The sequence below is a fragment of the Emys orbicularis genome, chromosome 9 (assembly GCF_028017835.1).
Source record: "Emys orbicularis isolate rEmyOrb1 chromosome 9, rEmyOrb1.hap1, whole genome shotgun sequence".
Taxonomy (NCBI): Eukaryota; Metazoa; Chordata; order Testudines; family Emydidae; genus Emys; species Emys orbicularis.
The window spans coordinates 14,653,352-14,674,201 of NC_088691.1; the positions used below are offsets into that span (position 1 = coordinate 14,653,352).

The 20,850-nt window shown below is 41.7% G+C and overlaps 1 protein-coding gene across 2 annotated transcripts in view; it reads left to right on the forward strand.

Moving 5' to 3' along the window:
- Positions 1-20,071, forward strand: part of GRIA3 (glutamate ionotropic receptor AMPA type subunit 3) — a 213,718-nt gene extending 193,647 nt beyond the window's left edge. Inside the window, exons 14-15 of one of the 2 annotated variants that reach the window (XM_065410619.1) lie at positions 16,980-17,094; positions 19,826-20,071. In XM_065410619.1, coding sequence (XP_065266691.1) covers positions 16,980-17,094; positions 19,826-20,071 — 361 coding nt within the window. The remainder of the gene's footprint in view (positions 1-16,979; positions 17,095-19,825) is intronic. The other variant, XM_065410618.1, reaches the window with a different exon arrangement.
- Positions 20,072-20,850: the final 779 nt, after the last annotated feature.

Here is a 20,850-nt window from a genome sequence, read left to right on the forward strand (position 1 = left end):
GAGAGATGAGTGGTGAATCAGGAAAGACCATCTGAGGAATGTGTATGTTAGAGATATGCTCGAAATAATACCCATAAGTGCAGGCTCAGATGGTCTGGCCATGTAAAGTGAGGTCCTGACAACTATGTGAGTAAAAGAGTCCAACGGTCCTGACAACTATGTGAGTAAAAGAGTCCAACAGATCAAGATTAAAGGAAAAGGACAGAGAGGCCAACCCAAGAAGTGGTGGGATGTCATAAAGGAAGCATGTTAGCATAAGGTGCGATAAAAGATATGTCACTGAACAGGGCACTTTGGAAGAAGAAGATTCCTACAGTGGACCCTATTTGATGGGATTTACACAAGGAAGTAGAAAAAAATATAGATAGATCTATACACACCTCCATAGAGCCAGACATGTTGCCATCTTATACTGCCATGTGTGTGTGTGTGTGTAGAATGTATACACAAAGACGTATTAGACCAAATCCACATTACACTAAACAGAGCATTATTTGCAACCTGATTTTAAAAATTAAATCCAGCTGCAGCAGTGAGTAAACCTACTGACAACATAACAGAGATGCACTTACATGCCTCATGACAACAAAACAAAAAAATCTTTTGTACTACCAAGGAGAACACTAATTACAGAAAAAAATATTAATGAAATTTGTGACAGGATTCCTTTTGTTGTGAAGCCCAAGCCTGCAGCTTTTAACTACACAAAAATAATGAAGGAAACTTACCCCTGATTGCGAGTTTGGATACATTACAAAAGGCCATACCAAAACCGCCAATGACTGCCTACTGCAAAGCTACTAATTTACAGACACTCGTTGTCAGAGCAGAATTAAAACCTAGTATAGGAGTGCACTGTTGTCATTTAAAGAGATGCAGCTTTTGTCAACATCTGCATCCAACTTCCATATTCACCAGCTGCACTACAGGCAAACATGACAGAACAAAACAACATCTGCATCCACCTTCTGCATTCACTAGATCTGTTACAGGCAAAAATGACAGCATAAAGTGATTGCCAATATGCACACTCACAAATAATGGTTTATTTCATCACGTCAACATGCAGAAGGTAAGAAATAGTATGTGGGAAAAACATACAGTGATCTCCATAAAAGATTTAGAAATTACCAGTAACCTATCATTAATGGAAAAGTTGATCAGCCAGGGGCCAGGCACAACAGCATCAGCAGCTTCAGTGTATCAGATAAGAAAATATTCCTCACTGAATAAGTGTCAAGGCCTGAATAACACGTGTAAAGAGAATTTCTAGATATACTGTTTGAAAACAGTGTCTACTGAAGGATTTAACACTGAGGATCCTTCATTCTAGCCTTTTCAATCTGAAATCTTGAACGTTGTAGACATGTAATTGTTTATTAAACTAGTTTAGAAATAAAAGTGGACCCAAGATTGGAAATAGTAACAAAGTTGTAACAGAGCACCAATTCTTGAAAGGCATTCCTTATGATTTTGAAATGAAAATTAAATATGCTTGTTTATAACTGATGGTAACAAGTACTAACTGATAATAAGTGACCATATTATTTTGTATTGGGGAGGCATCTGGATTCCCCAGTCATGGACTAGAACCCCTATTGTGCTATATAAACACAGGACAAAAAGCCAGTCCTTGCTTATATATTGAGAATGTGTCAGTTTCCATCATGTTGTATTCTGCATGTACAAATCAATATGAATCCTATGCCAGAGGAAGGATAGGATATGGTCTGCATATATTACCCGTGTATGATTGATCCTTTACAGGGCCCATTAGAAACTCAGCATTCATTGTTGCAGGTGCCTAGAGTCACTACAGTGTCTTCCTATATAGAGAGCAAGAAATACTGTGGTACTGCTGTCACTGCAAGGTGGCACATGTTGAGTTTTTAATATCACCTACTGGGTGATAATACAGGTAGGCCATGATGTATAACCCATTTAATATATGTGGCTATATACTTATTATGTATTTATGCAGCAAACTTAGATAGACTGATACGTTATGATGGGCTGTATCTTGCAATAGAATGTGAAAGTTCGGCTCTAGGAAAGGGTAGAAGAGTTGGATAATACATTCACCCTTAAAGGTTTGTATGTAGTCATCAGTTATTTCAATTACAAGATCTGACAGAGAGTCTATTTAATAGTTATAGACCGGATCGGGATTTACAGGCTGGGAGGGGCTTAAAGTGCCTTATTTCATTTAGACTAGTCTTTAACCTCCAGTAATGCCCTCCAGAGAATAATGTTGATTTGGGTCTCTCTTACAGAAATATTTCTATCTTTGTGTTCTAAAAAGACATCAGTTAGATTGATATGGTGTCCCGTCAAGCTAAACAGAGCATTCAATCTTGATTAATACAAACGCTCCTAAATTTCCTTGGCTGCCATGCACCCAGGATTTTGGGGGCATTGTTTTGATGGGTCAGGAAAAACAAATTACAGTGTGCAGATTGAGGGTATGTCTACACAATAGAGAAAACCCCATGGCTGGCCTGTGCCAGTTGACTCGGGTTCATGGGGCTCGGCGGGTGGGACTGTTTCATTGCTGTGTAGACTTCCAGACTCAGACCCTCCTACCCAGAGGGTCCCAGAGCTCGGGCTCCAGCCCCAGCCCAGAAGTCTACACAGCAATGAAACAGTCCCACCGCAGCCTGAACCACGAGCCCAAGTCGCCTGGCACGGGTGAGCCGTGGGTTTTTCTTTGCTGTGTAGACATACCTTGGAAGGCCTGGCTAGAGTTAACATCTACTTCTCTTTTTAACTTTACAACAGAGCAGGAAATGTTGTAAATTTGACAAACTGCAGATCTTTGTTTGTTTGTTAGAAGTGGGACGTTAAATCTCTTGTCCACAGAGTAGTGGATTAGTTTGGGGACTTTGCCCTTCCCCCAAAGATATTTAGGGCCTAGCGGACCTTTGCACTAGAGTAAAGTGTATTAGAAAAACACTAGTTTGCTTCCCATCCTAACCCACTTCCCTCCTTTATTTTAGCAAGAAGAGATGGATCTAGAAAACCCCCAGTTTGAGCATTCATTTAAGGTCTAAACTCCTTGATACCGCAATTTTCTGTCGGTTGGGCTTTGTTGATGTTAGTGGTTTTGGTGGCGCTAAAGCAAACAAGCATGGCTTTGGGTCATAAAGAACACAGGAGAGAGAAATCCATGTCTGACAAAGTGAAAGTGCAAACGTGCTCTAAACATTTTTTATATCCTAATTTTAAGGCATATTGAGAGCAGTAGATGGCCCTTGATTGTACTGTCTACTGCTTGATAATGTACTGCCTTCAGATTACTTTTGGCAATGAGGATGTTTCTTTATGAATCTTGTTGGTTTTCTTTTGGTGAAAACTTTGTTTAACCTACAGTGGCCAGAGTCACCAGTAGTCTCCAGCTGTTTTATGTTGCTCTGATGACACAAATCACTCAAATCTGGTTTAACCAGCTAATTAAACCGGAGTAACAGCTGCTTTATATTATAGTGAAGTGCAAAGCAGCCAGAGTCCATCAGTGAATCTGGCTCAGAATATTTGCCTAGCCCATGGATTTGTCCTATAGCCATATAGGTATATACGCCACTGCTAACAGCTCTTTTGTAAATGCCACATTTCTGGTGATGCAACTATGTGTTTCCGTAGGACTCTGATCATATACTTGATTGGCATGTAATGTTATATTGTAGGAAAGCTGGAATGTACCAGTGAATATTTAGCATTTCACATTATGGAGATTATTGAAATAAGTATATGATGGAGTTATGTCCTGTGTGTCAGAGTTGTTTGCAAAGAAACATGCTAGTGTTGGAGAGAGGCACCTATGTTTGGGGCAGGCTTCAATCTGCTTTATGAGATAGATTTGCAAGCCAATTCATGAGATCGATCACTGAGACCACTCCCTTTCTCAATGTCTGAGAGAAGGCATCATTTCCAGCCATGCCAGCCAGAACACAGACGGGCAAGTACTGTAGTTCTGTGGCAGACCAGCTGAAAAACAACAAGAAATATCTCTATGCACTGGATCCAGCTAGAGGGCTGCATTTATAATATGAGCACTGCTATGTGTAAGGCAACAGATCAAGGAGATTGGAATACCATTTTAGATCTTGATATGTTCTCTTCTCAGACCTTCTCAGGCCAATCTGTTTAGCAATTGAGCACACAGGTTCCCAAACACTGAGATGGTGGCATCCTTCCCCTGAACCTCAGAGAGGAAACAAAACTTTTCCATGCTGTTTGGTGCATCGGGAGAGAAGATACATTGGTTCTCCCCTCAACAACTGAGCCAATGTTTTAATTATAAGAATTTTATTTGATGTTGTATTTGGTCCTCTCACATTTTCTCCTTCCCCAGTTCTTCAAAGACACATATCACTGCTCCTCAGCCTCTCTTCATGACACACTTCCATTTTTATTTACCTTTCTCTTCCCACAAAAGTCACCCATCCTCAGTCTGACTTTTCCAGTAAGTAGTCAGCCGTTTGGCTGATTCAGCAAGATAAGTAGGAGGCGTAACAGCCTCATCACACAGAGAGGTGGTGGGTGGGGCTAGCTCCTAAAAAATTATGTCAATCATATCACGTTCACTTTGACAGCCACTCCTCCACAAATCTGGGCTGACAAGGGAGCCATGCATTTCTACAATACTCAGTCATACCCCAACATTTGAAGAAGTGATCTATACTCTCCTATAATTCCTCTTTCTCTCTGTTACTATTCTCTGCCTCTCGCAGTGCGAATGATTGCAGAAAGGAAGTTTTCAAGGCCACGACAGGAGATTTGTGTGAAGCATCATTGGTTGCTGTTGTTATTTTTGTCTTGCCTGAAGTTTTTTGGGGTTTAAGAGATATTTGGACTGTAGCGCTTGTGGGTAGTGGCAGAACTGTTCTGACAAAGTGCAGTGCTGTATCTGTCTCTAAACTGGCATCAGCAAATGATAATACGCCCCTTGATTATGAATAGAAGAAATTGTTTGGTTCACAGTGTGCAAGCCCCAATCAGTAAAAGCTACCGAATCAGCACTCATTTAGTCCAGTTTTGAAGTGGTTTGTCATCAGTCATTTGTCCATCTAGCTATATGTTACCACTGTTACATATATATAGCCATCTAGCTATATGTACCGCTGTTCTCAGTGGTACCAGATGACAGAACAAGGAGTAACAGTCTCAAGTTACAGTGGGGGAGGTTTAGGTTGAATGTTAGGGAAAAAAATTTCACTAGGAGGGTGGTAAAGCATTGGAATGGGTTACCTAGGGTGGTGGTGGAATCTCCTTTCTTAGAGGTTTTTAAGGTCAGGCTTGACGAAGCCCTGGCTGGGATGATTTAGTTGGGGATTGGTCCTGCTTTGAGCAGGGGGTTGGACTAGATGACCTCCTGAAGTCCCTTCCAACCCTGATATTCTATGATACACCATTCTTGCGCTGTTCAGATGCCAAGAAATGGAAATAATTAGTGCTGTAGTGAGTCTTAATTGTTAAGTCATTTCTTTTCAATTCCCTTTTCCAAACCATTGCTCAGAATTAATTTACAGTATTTCATTTAGTTTGGAGGGTAACAATATGCTATCTGCATTGTACATTTGCTATCCCGAACAATGAAAAAAATTTGGTGTAACATTTATATTGCATCCATTAGAGTAAGGAAGATGGCATGAATTACCCAAAGCTACAGCAGTTGCCAGTGAATTTTTTATTTGCTATGCAAGCAAGAAACATTGCTACTGTATTGCTTATAATTAACATAGTGTAGCACAAATGCCACAGTAACATCAATTACTTTCAGTTGACAAAATTTGAAAATCCCACCCTATAAGCTTTATGGTGTGCCTAAATGACTTGTGCTCTTAAGTCACTTAGGGCTAGATTCACAAAGGGGCTTAGTCACCGCTGACATTCACAAAGCCACCGCTAAGCTGCCGCCTAGCCCTGTGGGTGCCTAAATACCCATAGGCACCTCAGTTTTGGCCGGTCGGCATACACAAAGCTACCTAAGTCCTGATGCCACTTGGAGCCCTAGCTCACACCTAAGCCCTGGCAGGATTCTCAAAACAAGGCAGTTCCCCCACCTCTCTTCCCTGTCTGGCCCAATCTGGTAGTTGTGCTGAGACTGAACACACCTAAACCACACAAAAGACAGCCAGGGGCGAGCAGGTTGGGAATCTGGGAGCTTGGCCGGCAGTGGTGTGTGATGTGAGCGATGCAGGTTTGAATCCCCACTCAGCCTGACTTAGACCAGCTCTTCTATCTCCCAGGGGAATGCCTGAGCCTACTGGGTATTCTGGGGTGGGCGTCTCTCCTGTTGAAGCTGTTTGCTTTGTATAAATAAATTATTGGAGCAGGGACTTCCGGGTGAGTGCCCTAAACACTGGGCTAGAGAGCCACTCTCACTGTTCCAGGCCCAATGATTATGTAATTAGTTATACAAAGTGGAACACCTCCACCAAGAGAGATTCTCCGCCCTACGCTACCCAATAACCTAGTGGCGAGGGCACTCACCTGGAAGGGGGAAGACCTGGGTTCAAGTCTCTGCTCCACATCAGCCAGAGGAGGGATCTGAGAACAGATCTCACACATCCCAGGTGAGTGCCCTAACCGCTGGGCTATTGGCTAGAATCGGGGGTCTTGCTCTTCTGCTTTTTTCATAAGAACGGGTTGAATTGCCTTCAGCACCTAACTCCAGGAGACGGTTCAGGGCTAAGAATCCTGAGTGGAGATACGCGCCTCTCTCTGAAATGTCAGTCAAGAACCTAGCACCCAGATCAATGAGAGTTAGGCACCTAAGTACCTTTAAGGATCTGAGCCCCTTCCCCTCTGCTTTTCATCACTGGCTAGCTTAGGACGTCCTCTTTTTGAAGCTAGTCCTTTGGCACAATCAGAAGTGCCAACCATAATGGTCACCTCTGTACGTTCCAGTGAACATTTTTGGTGATCGCACAAACCTGCATTACTGCCCAGAGTTTTAAAAAATCCTCATCCAACCTCATCGTGCGAAAGGATCAGCAGCACGTGTGGCAGCTGCTCCAACACAGAGCAATAAAAAGCAGCACGTGTGGCAGCTGAAGACCTGGTCCCACCTCAGGGTGGCTGACCATTCCTATGGAGCGTTAGCAGCAAACTTGGCTGGGCCATGTCACAAAAAGAGGAGTGCAATATCACCACCTTCCTCCAAATAAAAGACAATTCCATGCAACGCTGACCCTTGCAGTTCCTTCAACTCTAGCGGTATCCAGAGATTGAACTGCTTCACAGCAGAGGACCAAAGAGCCATAACAACTGAAGTCTTGTAGAACTCAGATAAAGAAGCCCCCCTCTAAGGGGCAGAAGGATACTTACAATGATTTACGAGAACTACCAGGCATATTATTGTTATATACCTATACATGTGAATAGAAGACCCTCATGATCTATGTCAGGGGTAGGCAACCTATGGCATGTATGCCAAAGGCAGCACGCGAGCTGATTTTCAGCGGCACTCACATTGCCCGGGTCCTGGCCACTGGTCCAGGGGGCTCTGCATTTTAATTTAATTTTAAATGAAGCTTCTTAAACATTTTAAAAACCTTATTTACTTTACATACAACAATAGTTTAGTTATATATTATAGACTTACAGAAAGAGACCTTCTAAAAACGTTAAAATGTATTACTGGCATGCGAAACCTTAAATTAGAGTGAGTAAATGAAGACTCGGCACACCACTTCTGAAAGGTTGCCGACCCCTGATCTATGTACAAGGAACAGCTGAATAGACTAGGTCTTCACATAACAGTACTGTAACCAGAATGCTTAGTGGAAAATGCAAATTCTTTGGTGAGCTCTGTGAATGGGACATTTTAAAAAATATATTAATAGCACTTCTTCCAGGAACTGACCTAAGACTCTCCAAGATGCTGTCAGGATTCAGTCAGTTAAGTACACTGCGTGCAACACTGAATCCCCATTAACTCAAAAAAAAAAAAAAAAAAAAAAGGAATCGCTAGTTCTTGTGATTTTATTGGGAGTCTTAAAGCCCTAGCTTCTGGAGTCCTGTTACTACATGAAAATCTCAGCTTTATTTTTGTGGTTGCAGATGAAAGCTTGAAAATAAACCCTAAAATATTCAAACAGCAGAAGGCAAATGAAAAGGACTCCCAATTTACAAAGAACAAAAACCAAAACCCTTATGGTTTGGAAGCCAATAATATGATTGTGGTGGGGCTGACTCATGTTTTTTGAATGTTTGGGGTTAACATGTCTGGAATTGTCTGGTTTCCAGGCCAGCTTTTCTTTTTGTGATTCACCTGACACACAATTAACACTTTCTTTGGACAATTAATTTTCTTCCCTTTCCTTCTGGAATCATCCTGGCCGCATCAGGATGATCATAAAGGAACAGATTCTGTTACGTAAGAAAACTGTGAGAAGGGAGTAATAGGAAGCTGTAATTTAGCTAATCTGGAGAGAAGCAAGTGCCTGCTGAAAAAAGGAGTCCCTCCCAAAGGTTTTAAGTTTCACAGAGATGATGGACATCAGAGTGAGTTGACAGTGTTGTTTCTTCTTATGTTATATGTTAAACATATTAATGGCACGGATGGAAAATATGCAGATAACAATGAGACAGGAAAGCTCCAACAGAAAGCAGAGGGAAGCCTTGATATGGGGTAGCTGTGCCTTACAAAGGACAAGCCTTTGCACGAAAACAGGAGGACGTATTAAACAGAGAATCAATATTATATTTCAGACAAGTTCCACTTTACCCAGTGTTACAATGGAAACCCTCTACAGATTTATAACCTTAAGCATGAGAGGGATTAGTGGTCAAGGTCTTCAAAAGTGGTTTTGGGTGCCCAACTTGAGACACCTTAACAGGTCCTGATTTTCAAAGGATGGCTGCTCAACTTTTTCTGAAAATCCAGCATCTCAAATTGGGCACCCAAAATCAACTGAAAATCTTGGCCAATCATCTGATTAAGTGTAGTGACCCTTTTTCAGTTTTTGAAGACTAAAAAGGAGATTTTTTTTCATGCTCCTTTGACGCAGCACAACAGCCAAGCAGAGGGTTTTTCCTCTCATAAAAATAAAAGTGTGGTGCGCACTGCATGTGGGAAAAGAACTGAAAATGATGAAGGGTGTTTTCTAGTGGGAAATGGAAGCCAAAATGGGAATGCTGACATTTCCATTATAAATGTGAAGGCTTCTAAAATAATAGAAACTCTCATAAAGCGGCCCTTCATTTCTAGGGGTAGAGTAATCTTTGGAGAAGATTTAAATACAGTGATGAATATGAGAAAAGATGGACACCAGTCTTAATAACAAAGCCACTTCCATATTAAACAAACTTAAAACAGCCAGTGGGTTAATTGACAAAGAGAGATGGTATCACTCAGAATTAGACTATTCATATCATTCCCTTAGATACAAATCTTACTCCAGGCTTGATATCTTATTTTATGGAACAAAATAGTAACTGAGTTTGGTTTGAACTGTGCAATGGGACATATAGTGCTGTCTAATCAAAGTCTTGTTAAGATACACCTACTACTAAATCCAGATAAAAATAAAAGACAATTACGATCAGCAAAGAGACTTTCGCTGCACATCTCTGAAGTAATCATCAAGATCAAGAATGCCATAAAGGACTACATTCAACAAGGATACTCAGGGTATCAAATTTAATGCTCTCTGGGACACAAAGCACAAGCTCTGAAGCCTCCGATTATTGTGCTTTGATAAGAACAACAAAACTGTTTGAAAACTAGCCTGGAAACTGCATAAGCAAAAGTTTAAATGATCCTATCAGAAATTAAAGCCAGTAGAGGGAAAATAGCCAAAACTACCAAGAAAATTACAAAAGAATTAACAGAAAACTCCATATAGCTCTAAGAAAGAAAGGTAACAATAACTTAATTAAAAAGCAATTGGAAAGCATAAAATTATCACAGCTAACTACGCAAAAAAATGATGGTTTAAAACAGTCATATATAAAGCATAGAACAAATCATCCTCCAGTTTAGCAATAATAAATCCCAGACTGCAAGCCAACTGACTGTACACTCTTAAAAAGAAGGGTAGTCTTGTGGTAAATCCCTGGATTAAGAGTCAGGGGAATTTGGTTAATTTCCAAGCCCTGTTATAGACTGCATGCATGAGTCACTTAGTTGCCTAACTGCCACTTTAAGTGGCAAAGGCCCATGTTTAGGCACCACTGAAATCCTCAGACCCCGTCTCAGCTGCCATCTAGCCCTGTAGGAACCTAAATTTCCACTCTCAAAGTCCCATAAGTGCCTAAATTTCTGCCTGGATTGCCTTGCATCTGTTCTTATATTTAACTACATTGCTGCCTTTACAAATGTGTATGTCTTAAAAAAGAACTAAAAAACAAAACAAAAAATATGATGTGCCCTTTCGTCCTAAATTACCATGGAGCATACCATGTGGGCATAGAGCACCCGGACAGGAGCGGCGCCAGGGTTTTTGCTGCCCTAGGTGGCAGCGCGCCTCCTCTGAGCATTTGGCTGCAGGGGTCCTTCCACTCCGCATCTACGGGGCACTTCGGCGGTGGGTCTCGGAGCGAGTGAAAGACCCGCCGCCGAATTTCCACCGAAGACCCGGAGCGGAAGGACCCCTGCCGCCGAATTTCCGCCAAGGACGGCAAAATGCCGCCCCCCCAAATCCTGCTGCCCTAGGCAACCGCCTAGGGTCGCCTAGTGGAAGCACTGGCCCTGCACCTGGAGCTCTTGGGAGAGTCACAGACTGGTACTCGTACATAATTTGCCTTCTATGGCACCAGGAATGTTGGGTACCCCAATGCTAGTTTGAGCAGACTGGGACTTGTATTCAAAATGCAGCCCTTTGCATTCATTGCACAGATGATGTCTACTAAAAAAAAATGGAAAAACAAGATCCCTATGCATCTCCACAGACCTGCTTGGACTGTGCCTAAATTCTAATTATTTAGAATGAAAGAAGCTAGACAGCTATTCAGAGGCAAGCAATTTTTGGAAGGTAACAGACATGCTAGAGTTTACCAACAAAGCAGATCCCACTTTCAAATATCTAACTTGGCAATCCATAAATAGAGATAGAACCAGTAAGGTTCTAGAGCTGCAGAGCTCAATTCACCCGTATAAAGCAACTCCTGTGTTTAACTGTTTGCAAGCTACCCCTGCAGAAACAGCAAGCAGAACTAGCCTCTCACAGCCAGAAGGGATATACTTCTTAACGTCATACTGCATGAGGGAGTGGGAAAATAGAAAAGTGGGAACGAGATCTCTGGATTAATTTCTCAGAAGCAGACAAAATTGTAGTTGAGGACTATGATAAAACATGCTTCATTTCATGTTCTCTCTGTGAAACACACTGTGTCACATTGGTAGTGCCACCTCACTAAATAAGGAACTTGCTATTAAACCAACCAGTGCTAGAAAAACTGTGAAACTTAAGGCACCCAGGCCTATGCATGGGCAAATGTCGAAGATGAGGGTGAGGGGAGAAAGTGCAAACCCTGGCAAAGACAATAGCTCATGGATATTCTGCTGTCCCCCAGAACTACTTTATTTTCAACAAATTTTTTGTTGAATTTGTGGAATTTTTCAACAAATCCCCTTCCTTATGCAGCATATTACATGATCTCCCCATCTCATGACATCTGTGAGAAACAGAAATTATCTACAAAGCGAGTGGCATTATCTACAATGCCCATGCAAACAGAATTTGGGATTTCATGACTATGGATAAACCATCCAAAAAAAATAAAAAGCTGCACTGATGAACATACCAAATAGTGACTAGGAGATCCACACACACATACCCAGCCACCCATCCCTGTTCATGTTTTTTTAAATTGGGAGGGGGGGGGCAGGAAAAAAGGAAACCAAAATTGTTGCTCAGCTTCAATTCCTACAAGCAGTGTTATTTAAATGGATCATATGATGAAAAGGAACATGAAAAGCTATATAGAAAACCATGATTCAGGCAACTTCCCATCTGTTTAGTTCAGATAATTTTAGTTTACTTTTTTGGGAACTTGGATGTGCATAATTAAATGTAACGTTAGCTTTAAAAAAAATTAAGAAACCCTAATTTGCATGTTAAGCTGTCCTCATTTCCCAATTCTGTATAAAGTTATGAAAGCTAATCTGTAATGTATTGGATGATATGCAAATTCTTTGTACTCTGTGTGGATTTTATAAAGACATGCAAATTAAGAGAGTGTTTGGAATGGGTGGAAAAATAATTTCTCAATAATTCTATGCAGGGATGGCAGAAAAGGTGTTTATAACCTTTTCCCTATTGTGGTCGTTTATTCTTGACTGCACACTATTTTTCAGAGTGGAAAAATATGTTGCATAAATTGGATTTTTCTTTGTAAATGTAACTTCAGTTTAGAGCGCTCTACTCTGAGCTATAACCCATTACAGAGTTTGTACTGGGCCTGGCCACAGGTGGATAAAGGCATTCAGCTTTTAGTGTCATGCCATGCATTAGCCTAACAAATGCATAGCTTGTTGTGGTTTATTCTACATTGTGTCTCAAGTCCATGTGACAATATAAGTACCTGATCTGAAGATGCAAATACATAATCATTGCAGGAGGGCTGGTTAGGATGAGACCTGACTCATTCAAACTATGCAAAAACCATTTATGCAGGGCAGGAATTCATAGCCCTTTGAATATGCTACATACGTAGCCATCCTTCCTAGGACATAGGTTATTTGCACTGTTTGTCAGTGGCTTCTGCTTCCTTGTTCTCTCTGGATTCATGAGCAAGATCACATGACGTTGTGAAATGCTACACATACAGTGCGGCAAAAAGGTAGCAGTGATATGTCTGACTTTTTAATTCCAGCAGATGCTGGTTGAGGGGGCTCCATAATTGCTCTGCCAAGGCTGAGATAGCAAACATGTCATCCCTCTTGGGGCTCGTCACTGCAATGCAGCACTTGTCTCCAGCAGAGAAAATATAAGCTTCCTGGATTGATAGTTAATTAGATTACAGTGACTGCTAAATAGGAATTTTTACAAAGAAAATATCAGAAAACGTCAAGACTAGTGATGTGCAGGATACCATCAGCACGGCAGAAGCTGTGCTGTCTCTGCCTGGCCAGCTAGAGAAGTTCATAGGAAGACATACTGCCCCAGATCCACTGTTATTAAGGGTAGTTCAGTGCATCAATTGAGGGCAATATGTGACTGGGCTGGCACTTACTGACATGACATTTTGCTTGTCTATCTGGGAATTTGCACAGCCTCATGGCACCTAATGGTACTATGATTTTTTTATTTTTAAATTGCTTCATGTTAGTTTTTAGCACCCACACCAACCTTGTGAAATGCAGTAGTTGGGCATGCAGATTGCAGCTTTGGTGGTGCTTGTGTTCTGTAAGTTTTGAAGCATGTTTATTTTTCTCCTTTAAAAAAAAAACCTATTTCAATCTAGATTTGTAAGCACTTGACAGAGTATATTTTGATGGGACATATATTTATTTAGATCAGTGGTTCTCAAAGCTGGTCCGCTGCTTGTTCAGGGAAAGCCCCTGGCGGGCCGGGCCGGTTTGTTTGCCTGCCGTGTCCGCAGGTTCGGCCGATCGTGGCTCCCACTGGCTGTGGTTCGCCACTCCAGGAAGCTTCCCACCGCCCCCATTGGCCTGGAGCGGCGAACTGCGGCAAGTGGGAGCCGCGATCAGCCGAACCTGCGGACGCGGCAGGCAGACAACCCGGCCTGGCCCGCCAGGGGCTTTCCCTGAACAAGCGGCGGACCGGCTTTGAGAACCACTGATTTAGATGAATCTGAACCATCGGGGGAAAGAGGGGGCAGTCGCATGTTGGGATGAACAGCTCAATCACGCTACTTAGGCACAGGCCAGAGTAAGGGCCAGTGTGGAGCTGCATTGCTCCCGAGGGAGTAGGGTGACCAGACAGCAAGTGTGAAAAATCGGGATGGAGGTGGAGGGGTAATAGGAGCCTATATAAGAAAAAAGCCCCAAAATCAGGACTGTCCCTATAAAATCGGGACATCTGGTCACCCTACAAGGGAGCATCCAGAGGTATTCTGCCTCAGGGAAAACAGTTTCTGCTACACCTTTCTTGCAGTCCTGCTCCTGGAGGTAGTGTGGGCCATGGCCCACTTCCTCTTCCCCAGCTCTCTCCCCATTCAGAGTACACTCCAACCCTGAGGGAGTGGGGAGGGAACAATCCTCCCTACTTTTGCCCTTTCTCCTCCCACCGTGGCCTTGCTTAAGGCCCAGGCAGGATCTAAGCCTAAATCATTTAGAATGGTTCTATCTTTTAGACAGCCATTGAACATATAGGTCCAGATCCCCACAGCAAGTTAAGGGCCCCATCCTATTTTTCAGGGCAACTAGTAAGAAAGACACTCTTGCAAGTTCTGGTATCAGAGATGGATGGTGCACATTTCTGTACCAGCAAGAGCTAACCGAGCACTGGGCCCGATCCTGTGAGATTCTGAGGGCCCTCTAATTTCAGCAAGAGTTGAGGGTACTAGCTGCACTGCACATTAAGAACAGATACGGACACTTTTTTAAGAACTTCCTGATATTTTGTTCCACTTGTTCTAATGCTGCCTTCTTTGCACTTGGTCACCCTCTCTTTAGTAGGGAAAGCCAGACTTTGTCTCAGCAGCTAGAGGTTGTACTGGTTTAATTAAAGGCATTTTAAAATTGATTTAGTTGATTAACACTTAAGCTGAAATCCAGATAAGCCACATTTAAATCAATTTAAGGCTGTCCACACAGGGGTTTGCACCAGTTTAACTAAACTGATTTTTATTAACGACTGCAGCTTTTATCAAAGACAAGGTCTTACTCTGACCTAACCATCAGATCGGCTACCTCAGTTCTATGGTGGGAGTTTGTTTAGTACTAAGGCAGCTCAATGCAGCCTTCGACTTTGAAGCACTCTATCTTCTCTCCCCCATGTCAGCGGGCACAGGCCTCCACTGTCATCTGGCTCAGGCAAAACTCAGTAGCCAATGGGACTTTTTCCTGCCTCAGGCTGCAATGTACCTTGTCTCTGCCTCACACCAAGGGCACAGACAGTCTTACTCTGAAACAGAAGCATCCATGTGGGGGGCAGCAGGGGGAAAATGTCCTATAGTTACTTAACCAGGGTTCCTCTTCTTGGATGTAACCTTTTGGGCTAGCAGCCAGAAGAGTGTCTAGTTTCCTGAGGACCAGGAGAAGCTAAGAGGATGTGTGGAGGCACAAGGCCTCCAGAAAGATTGTCCGGGCCTTCAGTGGATCCCCTGAAACCTACCATAGGTCTCAGAAGATCTGTGGGCTCTTTGGCTTGAACTATCTGCCGGTTCTGATGGCCGTGAACCTCAATCCCTCTCCGATCACCCCAAGACACACATGTAATAGCTGGCCCAAGAGCATGATGTACAAACTCAAGTCTCCAATAACCTTACACAGGAAAGATCTGCATCACCAGTGGTATCTGGTGCCGACGCAAAATCAAGGGGCTGGGCACTCCGCCATCCTGCACAGCCGACCACAACTTGCACCAGGTAGAGATCTTTCCAGGCACCTCCACCCATCCCCCTGCTCACAAACCATCAGCTTTGCTGAGCTGTAGAGTTTCCCCCACCAGGCAGCAGAACCCCAACTTCTTACCAGGCCCACCCACTGCCTCTGTTTGACGCAGCTGGCTCACAATCAGACTCCTTATACAGCTGCAGAAGAGGGGATGGAGCTCTGTACTTAGGCTGTTTAGGTCCCTTTTTGTTCTGAGACAAGACAGCCTGAGACCATGTTCTGGTCATTCAGTAGAAGGAGCAGCTTTTAGGGACTGAAAAAAACTAGCCTGTTCCCTCCCCCAGCAGCAGTCCATGCAGCTAAACTTTGCCAGTTTTTCCCTTTGTGGACTGTATTCTAAGAAACAAAGTGATAGGCCCAGCCCAGTCCTTTTCTCTCTGGGGCCTGCCCAAGGAAAAAAGGTCTAGGCTAGTTAGCAAAACAAATCCCTCATCAGTAGCCACCACCAATTATAGTGGACAATGTGGCCCACTGTTTCCATGCCTGACAACTCATTCTATAACATGGTATTATCTATTGTTATTTTATGTAAATATTGAGGTATTTTATGTAAATATTGCCTTTTAAGGATATTGAAAGGGTCCTGAACTACAATATTCAAACCATAGTGAGTTGAGGCCAAGAACATTCAATTGCTTTGTTTTGTATGTAGGAAGGGAAAGGTTCCATTTTTTTTTGTTTGCTGAAAAGTGTCGTGGTGAAACTGAAAATATTCCACCAACTGGGGGAATTTTCTGAAGTTGTCAGAGATGGTGCCATGAAATCTAGCAAAATTCCCCCACCTCTGTTGCTGTGACATACAAGCTTCAGTTTTGCTTGCCACCCCACCCCACCCACTCCCTTTTTGCACATGGAGATCTTGATGTTGCAAGCTGCTCTTTGCTTGTGAAAAGCCTAGCCAAGCTACACAGACTAAAAGAGCATTCCCAACTTCATGCCAAGCAGGAGAACAGGCAAACAGAGGGTTTCACACTGTTACATGTGGAATTTTTCCTATAGCCTTAGTTCATTGTACCTAATTTCTGTACAGGTGGTCTTGATTATTCACTGGTGTTAATTTGTTCAGGACATGAAAAGCCCCGCTTACCTATACTAGCTTACTCTCTGTTAGTGCAATAAGATATCTTGTAAGTTCAAATTTCTCAGTCTACTTGTGAAGCTACTGTGAGCTGTCTAATGATTCTACTAAAAAGGGAAAATTTGAGTTACTTGATTTCCATTATCTTTATTTAACAGTGTGTGCCGATTACTCAAAGCGATATGGGCAGGACCTGGTAATATAGTGTTGCTCTAGTATTAACTTAAGGGGATGATCCAGTTGCCTGCAGTATAAATTACTTTGTGTCCAGGAACCCTGCTTTATCGCTTTGTATAGTTTTAAAGTAGTTAAAAGCTTGAATAACATAAAATAACATAATATAATGTTATTTATGTTATTTCCCACGTGAAGAACTCCTGTAAACCTTGCAGTATTGAAACTCAGTGAACAAGGCATCTTAGACAAGCTGAAAAACAAATGGTGGTACGATAAGGGTGAATGTGGAGCCAAGGACTCCGGAAGTAAGGTCAGTCGCCGAAGGTCTTTTTGTACTGATTAGAAATCACATTTTGACCCACTGTGTGTTTATACAAAAATGACTTTCAAAAGTTAATATTTACGTTTTGAAGGTTCAAGGAAAAAGACTAGAAAAATTAAAGATCAGAATATGACAGCATTTTTCTTTTACAGTATCAAAGACTTTAGTTGTAAGTACATTTTACTACTTGGATATTTTGCTGGGGGAAAAAAAAGGCCATGGAAAATGCCTAAACAAACCTCAGACTGGTATCTCCATTTAACCTACAAGCTTCATCACAGTCAATGTATTATTTAGTCCAGCATTGCTTTTCATTTTTGAGTTATGAGTACATAAAATTTTGTTTCAAAATTGTAACTAAAATTTCTGTCCACATTGGTTGTGAGTGATAGGCCACGCATGCTTCTGAAGGATGGATATTTTCAGGAAAGACATCACATTGATGAGCATGAAACACCTTCCCACCACCACCACCACCTCCAAGAAAGTTTAAATTTTCTGTTTGAATTTTTTTCTAAGAAAACTAATATTGTGATATTATTGGTAACTCATTTCATAAATCTTGGACATTCATTTTATTGTGCATTGAACCATTTTGCTCCTGTATTACTACATTCCATACCAGAAATTTTGTAATGGTTGGAGAATCTGAATACCTGGCATACTTTAAATCAGAGGTTTTCAAATTGTGGGGCATGCCCCCCCTAGGGCAGCATGGAGGAATATTCGAGGGGGCAAGTGGTGAGGCTGGGGCCAGCCCCACAAGGCAAGGCTCAGGGAGGGAACACCACCCCCACCCCCAAATCACCTCAGTGGGCCACCCAGCCCGTGGGTCAGTGTTAATGCCTCCACACCCAGCACTGGCTCTGTCCCCAGAGACCATCGCACGTGCCTTCCACCACCCTGAAAACCCGGAGGTGGGAGGAGCAGGTATTGGGAGTTGCAACCAAAAATTGTAACTCAAAGGAGCCCCCACTCAGCTCAAATAGTTTGAAAACCACTGCTTTAAATGTATTGTGGGTACAGTTTATGGTTTAATGTAACCAAGCTACATACTAAAATTAATCATTGAGGGCCAGACATCAGGTAACCCTGCAGCTGTTCCTCATGTAGAATTCCCAGATACTTCAGGAAGTTCCACATGTGGATTAGCGGCTGGGTCAGGCCCATGATTTGTATATTTCCTGTTTTATTTGGGGGGAAACATTCTGCTTAACCCAGGTAATGAAAATACAGAGGTTTCGTTAATGCTAGTAGAACTATTGAGGAAAAACAGTGCTGACCCAACAGTAAGCATTATTGGAAAGGATTTTCAAAGACACCAAGAGGAGATAAGCAACCCAACTCCCATCGGGAAAAAAAATCACTCCCCTTGGTGCCTTTGCAAATCTCCCCCATTGTTAGGTGTTTTACTCATTTAGAGCTGTCTCCTGGTCCCACTGAAGTCAACAGCAAAACTCATTGATTTCAGTAGGATTGGAATTTGCTCTCAAGGCCTGATCTTCCAGCTGTTGCAGAATAACTTTGGATCTATGAGAGTTTGAATGCACAATTGTAGGATCAGGCTCTACATGCTTGAAATACAACTGCAAACATAAAATTTAAAACTGCAGGTAATTTATAAAACTGCCTTTATCCAAAATGCCTGTGTTTCCCCCAGGCTGTTACTAGGCAGATTGTATTTTCTCCTGATTTTTCAGAAGTTTTGGACATCCCCAGACAATTGTCATACATCAAGGTCTACCTGCAAATATTTTAAATTAGTAAAAATATTTACTGCAGATTGCTCTGACATCTGGCTTAACAACAGCCACCTAGATTCTCTGTGTTGCAACTCAAAGAAGGAAAGTATGAATAAACAATATTTAATAAATGCAGAACACAATTCAATTCAGCAGCAAAATGGTTACAATTCTGCATAATCGGATTACAAAAATTCTATTTTTTTAAATGAAAGACTTCCCCGTCGTCCATGCATTGAAGGTGCATCTAGACAGCTTTTTTAAAATTAATATTAATTTTATTCAGTAAGCCAGCCTCTTTTTATAACAGCGGGTGCTAGTGTAGTTAGCTGGACCTGAAAGTAACTGACCGTCTTCCTCAAAAAACAAAAAAACAAAAAAAAATTTATTGTTAAATAGAAACCAGATAATTTTCTCAACATCCAAATTATTTTCTCTACATTCACCAAAAACAACTAAATCTTGTGTCTTGTTAGTTTTAAAATGGACTTCTATAAATTCTACCTTATTTTATGCAGTCATTGATCTACCCAATGGGGAATTCCAAAAATATTTGAGATTCTTTGGGGAGAATGAGGCTAGGTGCCTTCTGTTTGCTACTAGATATACTCAGCAGCATATAGGTTTGCTGGGTGGAATCCTAGCCCTATTGATGTCAATGGCAAAAGTCTTATAGATTTCACTAGGGTCAGGATTTCACCCACTGAACAGGGTGAGATAGCACAATAATGGTCTTGAGAATCCCTAGTTTAAACCATTTCTGTGTCATTGGGATAAAGTTGAAACTAACACCGATAAATGAGCTCCAGCATGTAAAGTAACTAGATAAGAGTATTTGGGGCACCTGATATTCTGAACTGGGATTTCTGGATGTGCGGGCGCAGGGAGTCTGATGCAAATAGAGTTATATATGTCCGAGCTAAGCCAATCTGACTTTTTGCTGCAGAAAAACTAATCAAGTGGTTCATTTTTCTTAGGACAAGACAAGTGCTCTGAGCCTGAGCAATGTTGCTGGGGTTTTCTATATTCTTGTTGGAGGTCTTGGTCTCGCCATGATGGTTGCTTTGATAGAATTCTGTTACAAGTCTCGTGCAGAGTCCAAACGAATGAAACTCACAAAGAATACACAAAACTTTAAACCTGCTCCTGCAACCAATACCCAGAATTATGCCACATACAGAGAAGGCTACAACGTTTATGGAACAGAAAGTGTTAAAATCTAAGGGTACGATTCAGGTCTAGTAAGCTAATAAACTGGTTTATATTTTGCTAATATCTGTTCTTCCTCCCCTCTCCCCCAAGCTTGAGTAATTTTTCAGAGTTATTATATGTATCAGAGTGAATGGGCTGCAATAATTTTCATAATATAGTCTGGAAAAGCTCTTTCACAATACACAGTAATATTTGTGATTTTATTTGTTTTCTTAATCAAAAAGAGACCAGTTTCCATTCCATATCGTTAATGGCAGTGCCAGAATTGATGCTGAAGTGAATGACTGTTGTATCTGAGGTTCTGACATTTCAATAGCACAGTGTTTCAAAAAATTCCACCCATCCCTTTAAATATTAACTGTACATTTAGAAATCTTTTCTGCTTTGCTTGTGATGTTTTCCCCTTTATTTTTTTTAAGAAGTTGTGCTCAATTCAGCTAAGTGCTTCTAGGAAGTCTGGTAAATATTTTACATGCTCCTGATGAGAAATTTAGAAAAATATCTCAAATTCTGCAATAGAAGTGGGTGATTTCTTCATGACAAAAGTACAAGTTAATTACTAAATCAATGCCTTTCCAGAAGTTATTTAAACAGAGTAATTCACATATTACACCTATAGCTAAACTAAAAAGCAAAGGAATTCTAACTTTCAGATAATCTTTGTTGCTGGAAGTGATGAGGGGGAAGGTTGCGTCATTCAGTTCAGATTAGAATTATGGTAGCTGATGATAACCCGCACCTCTGAGTCTACAAAATGGGGGTCCCACTCCTGCTTCCATTGACTTGAAAG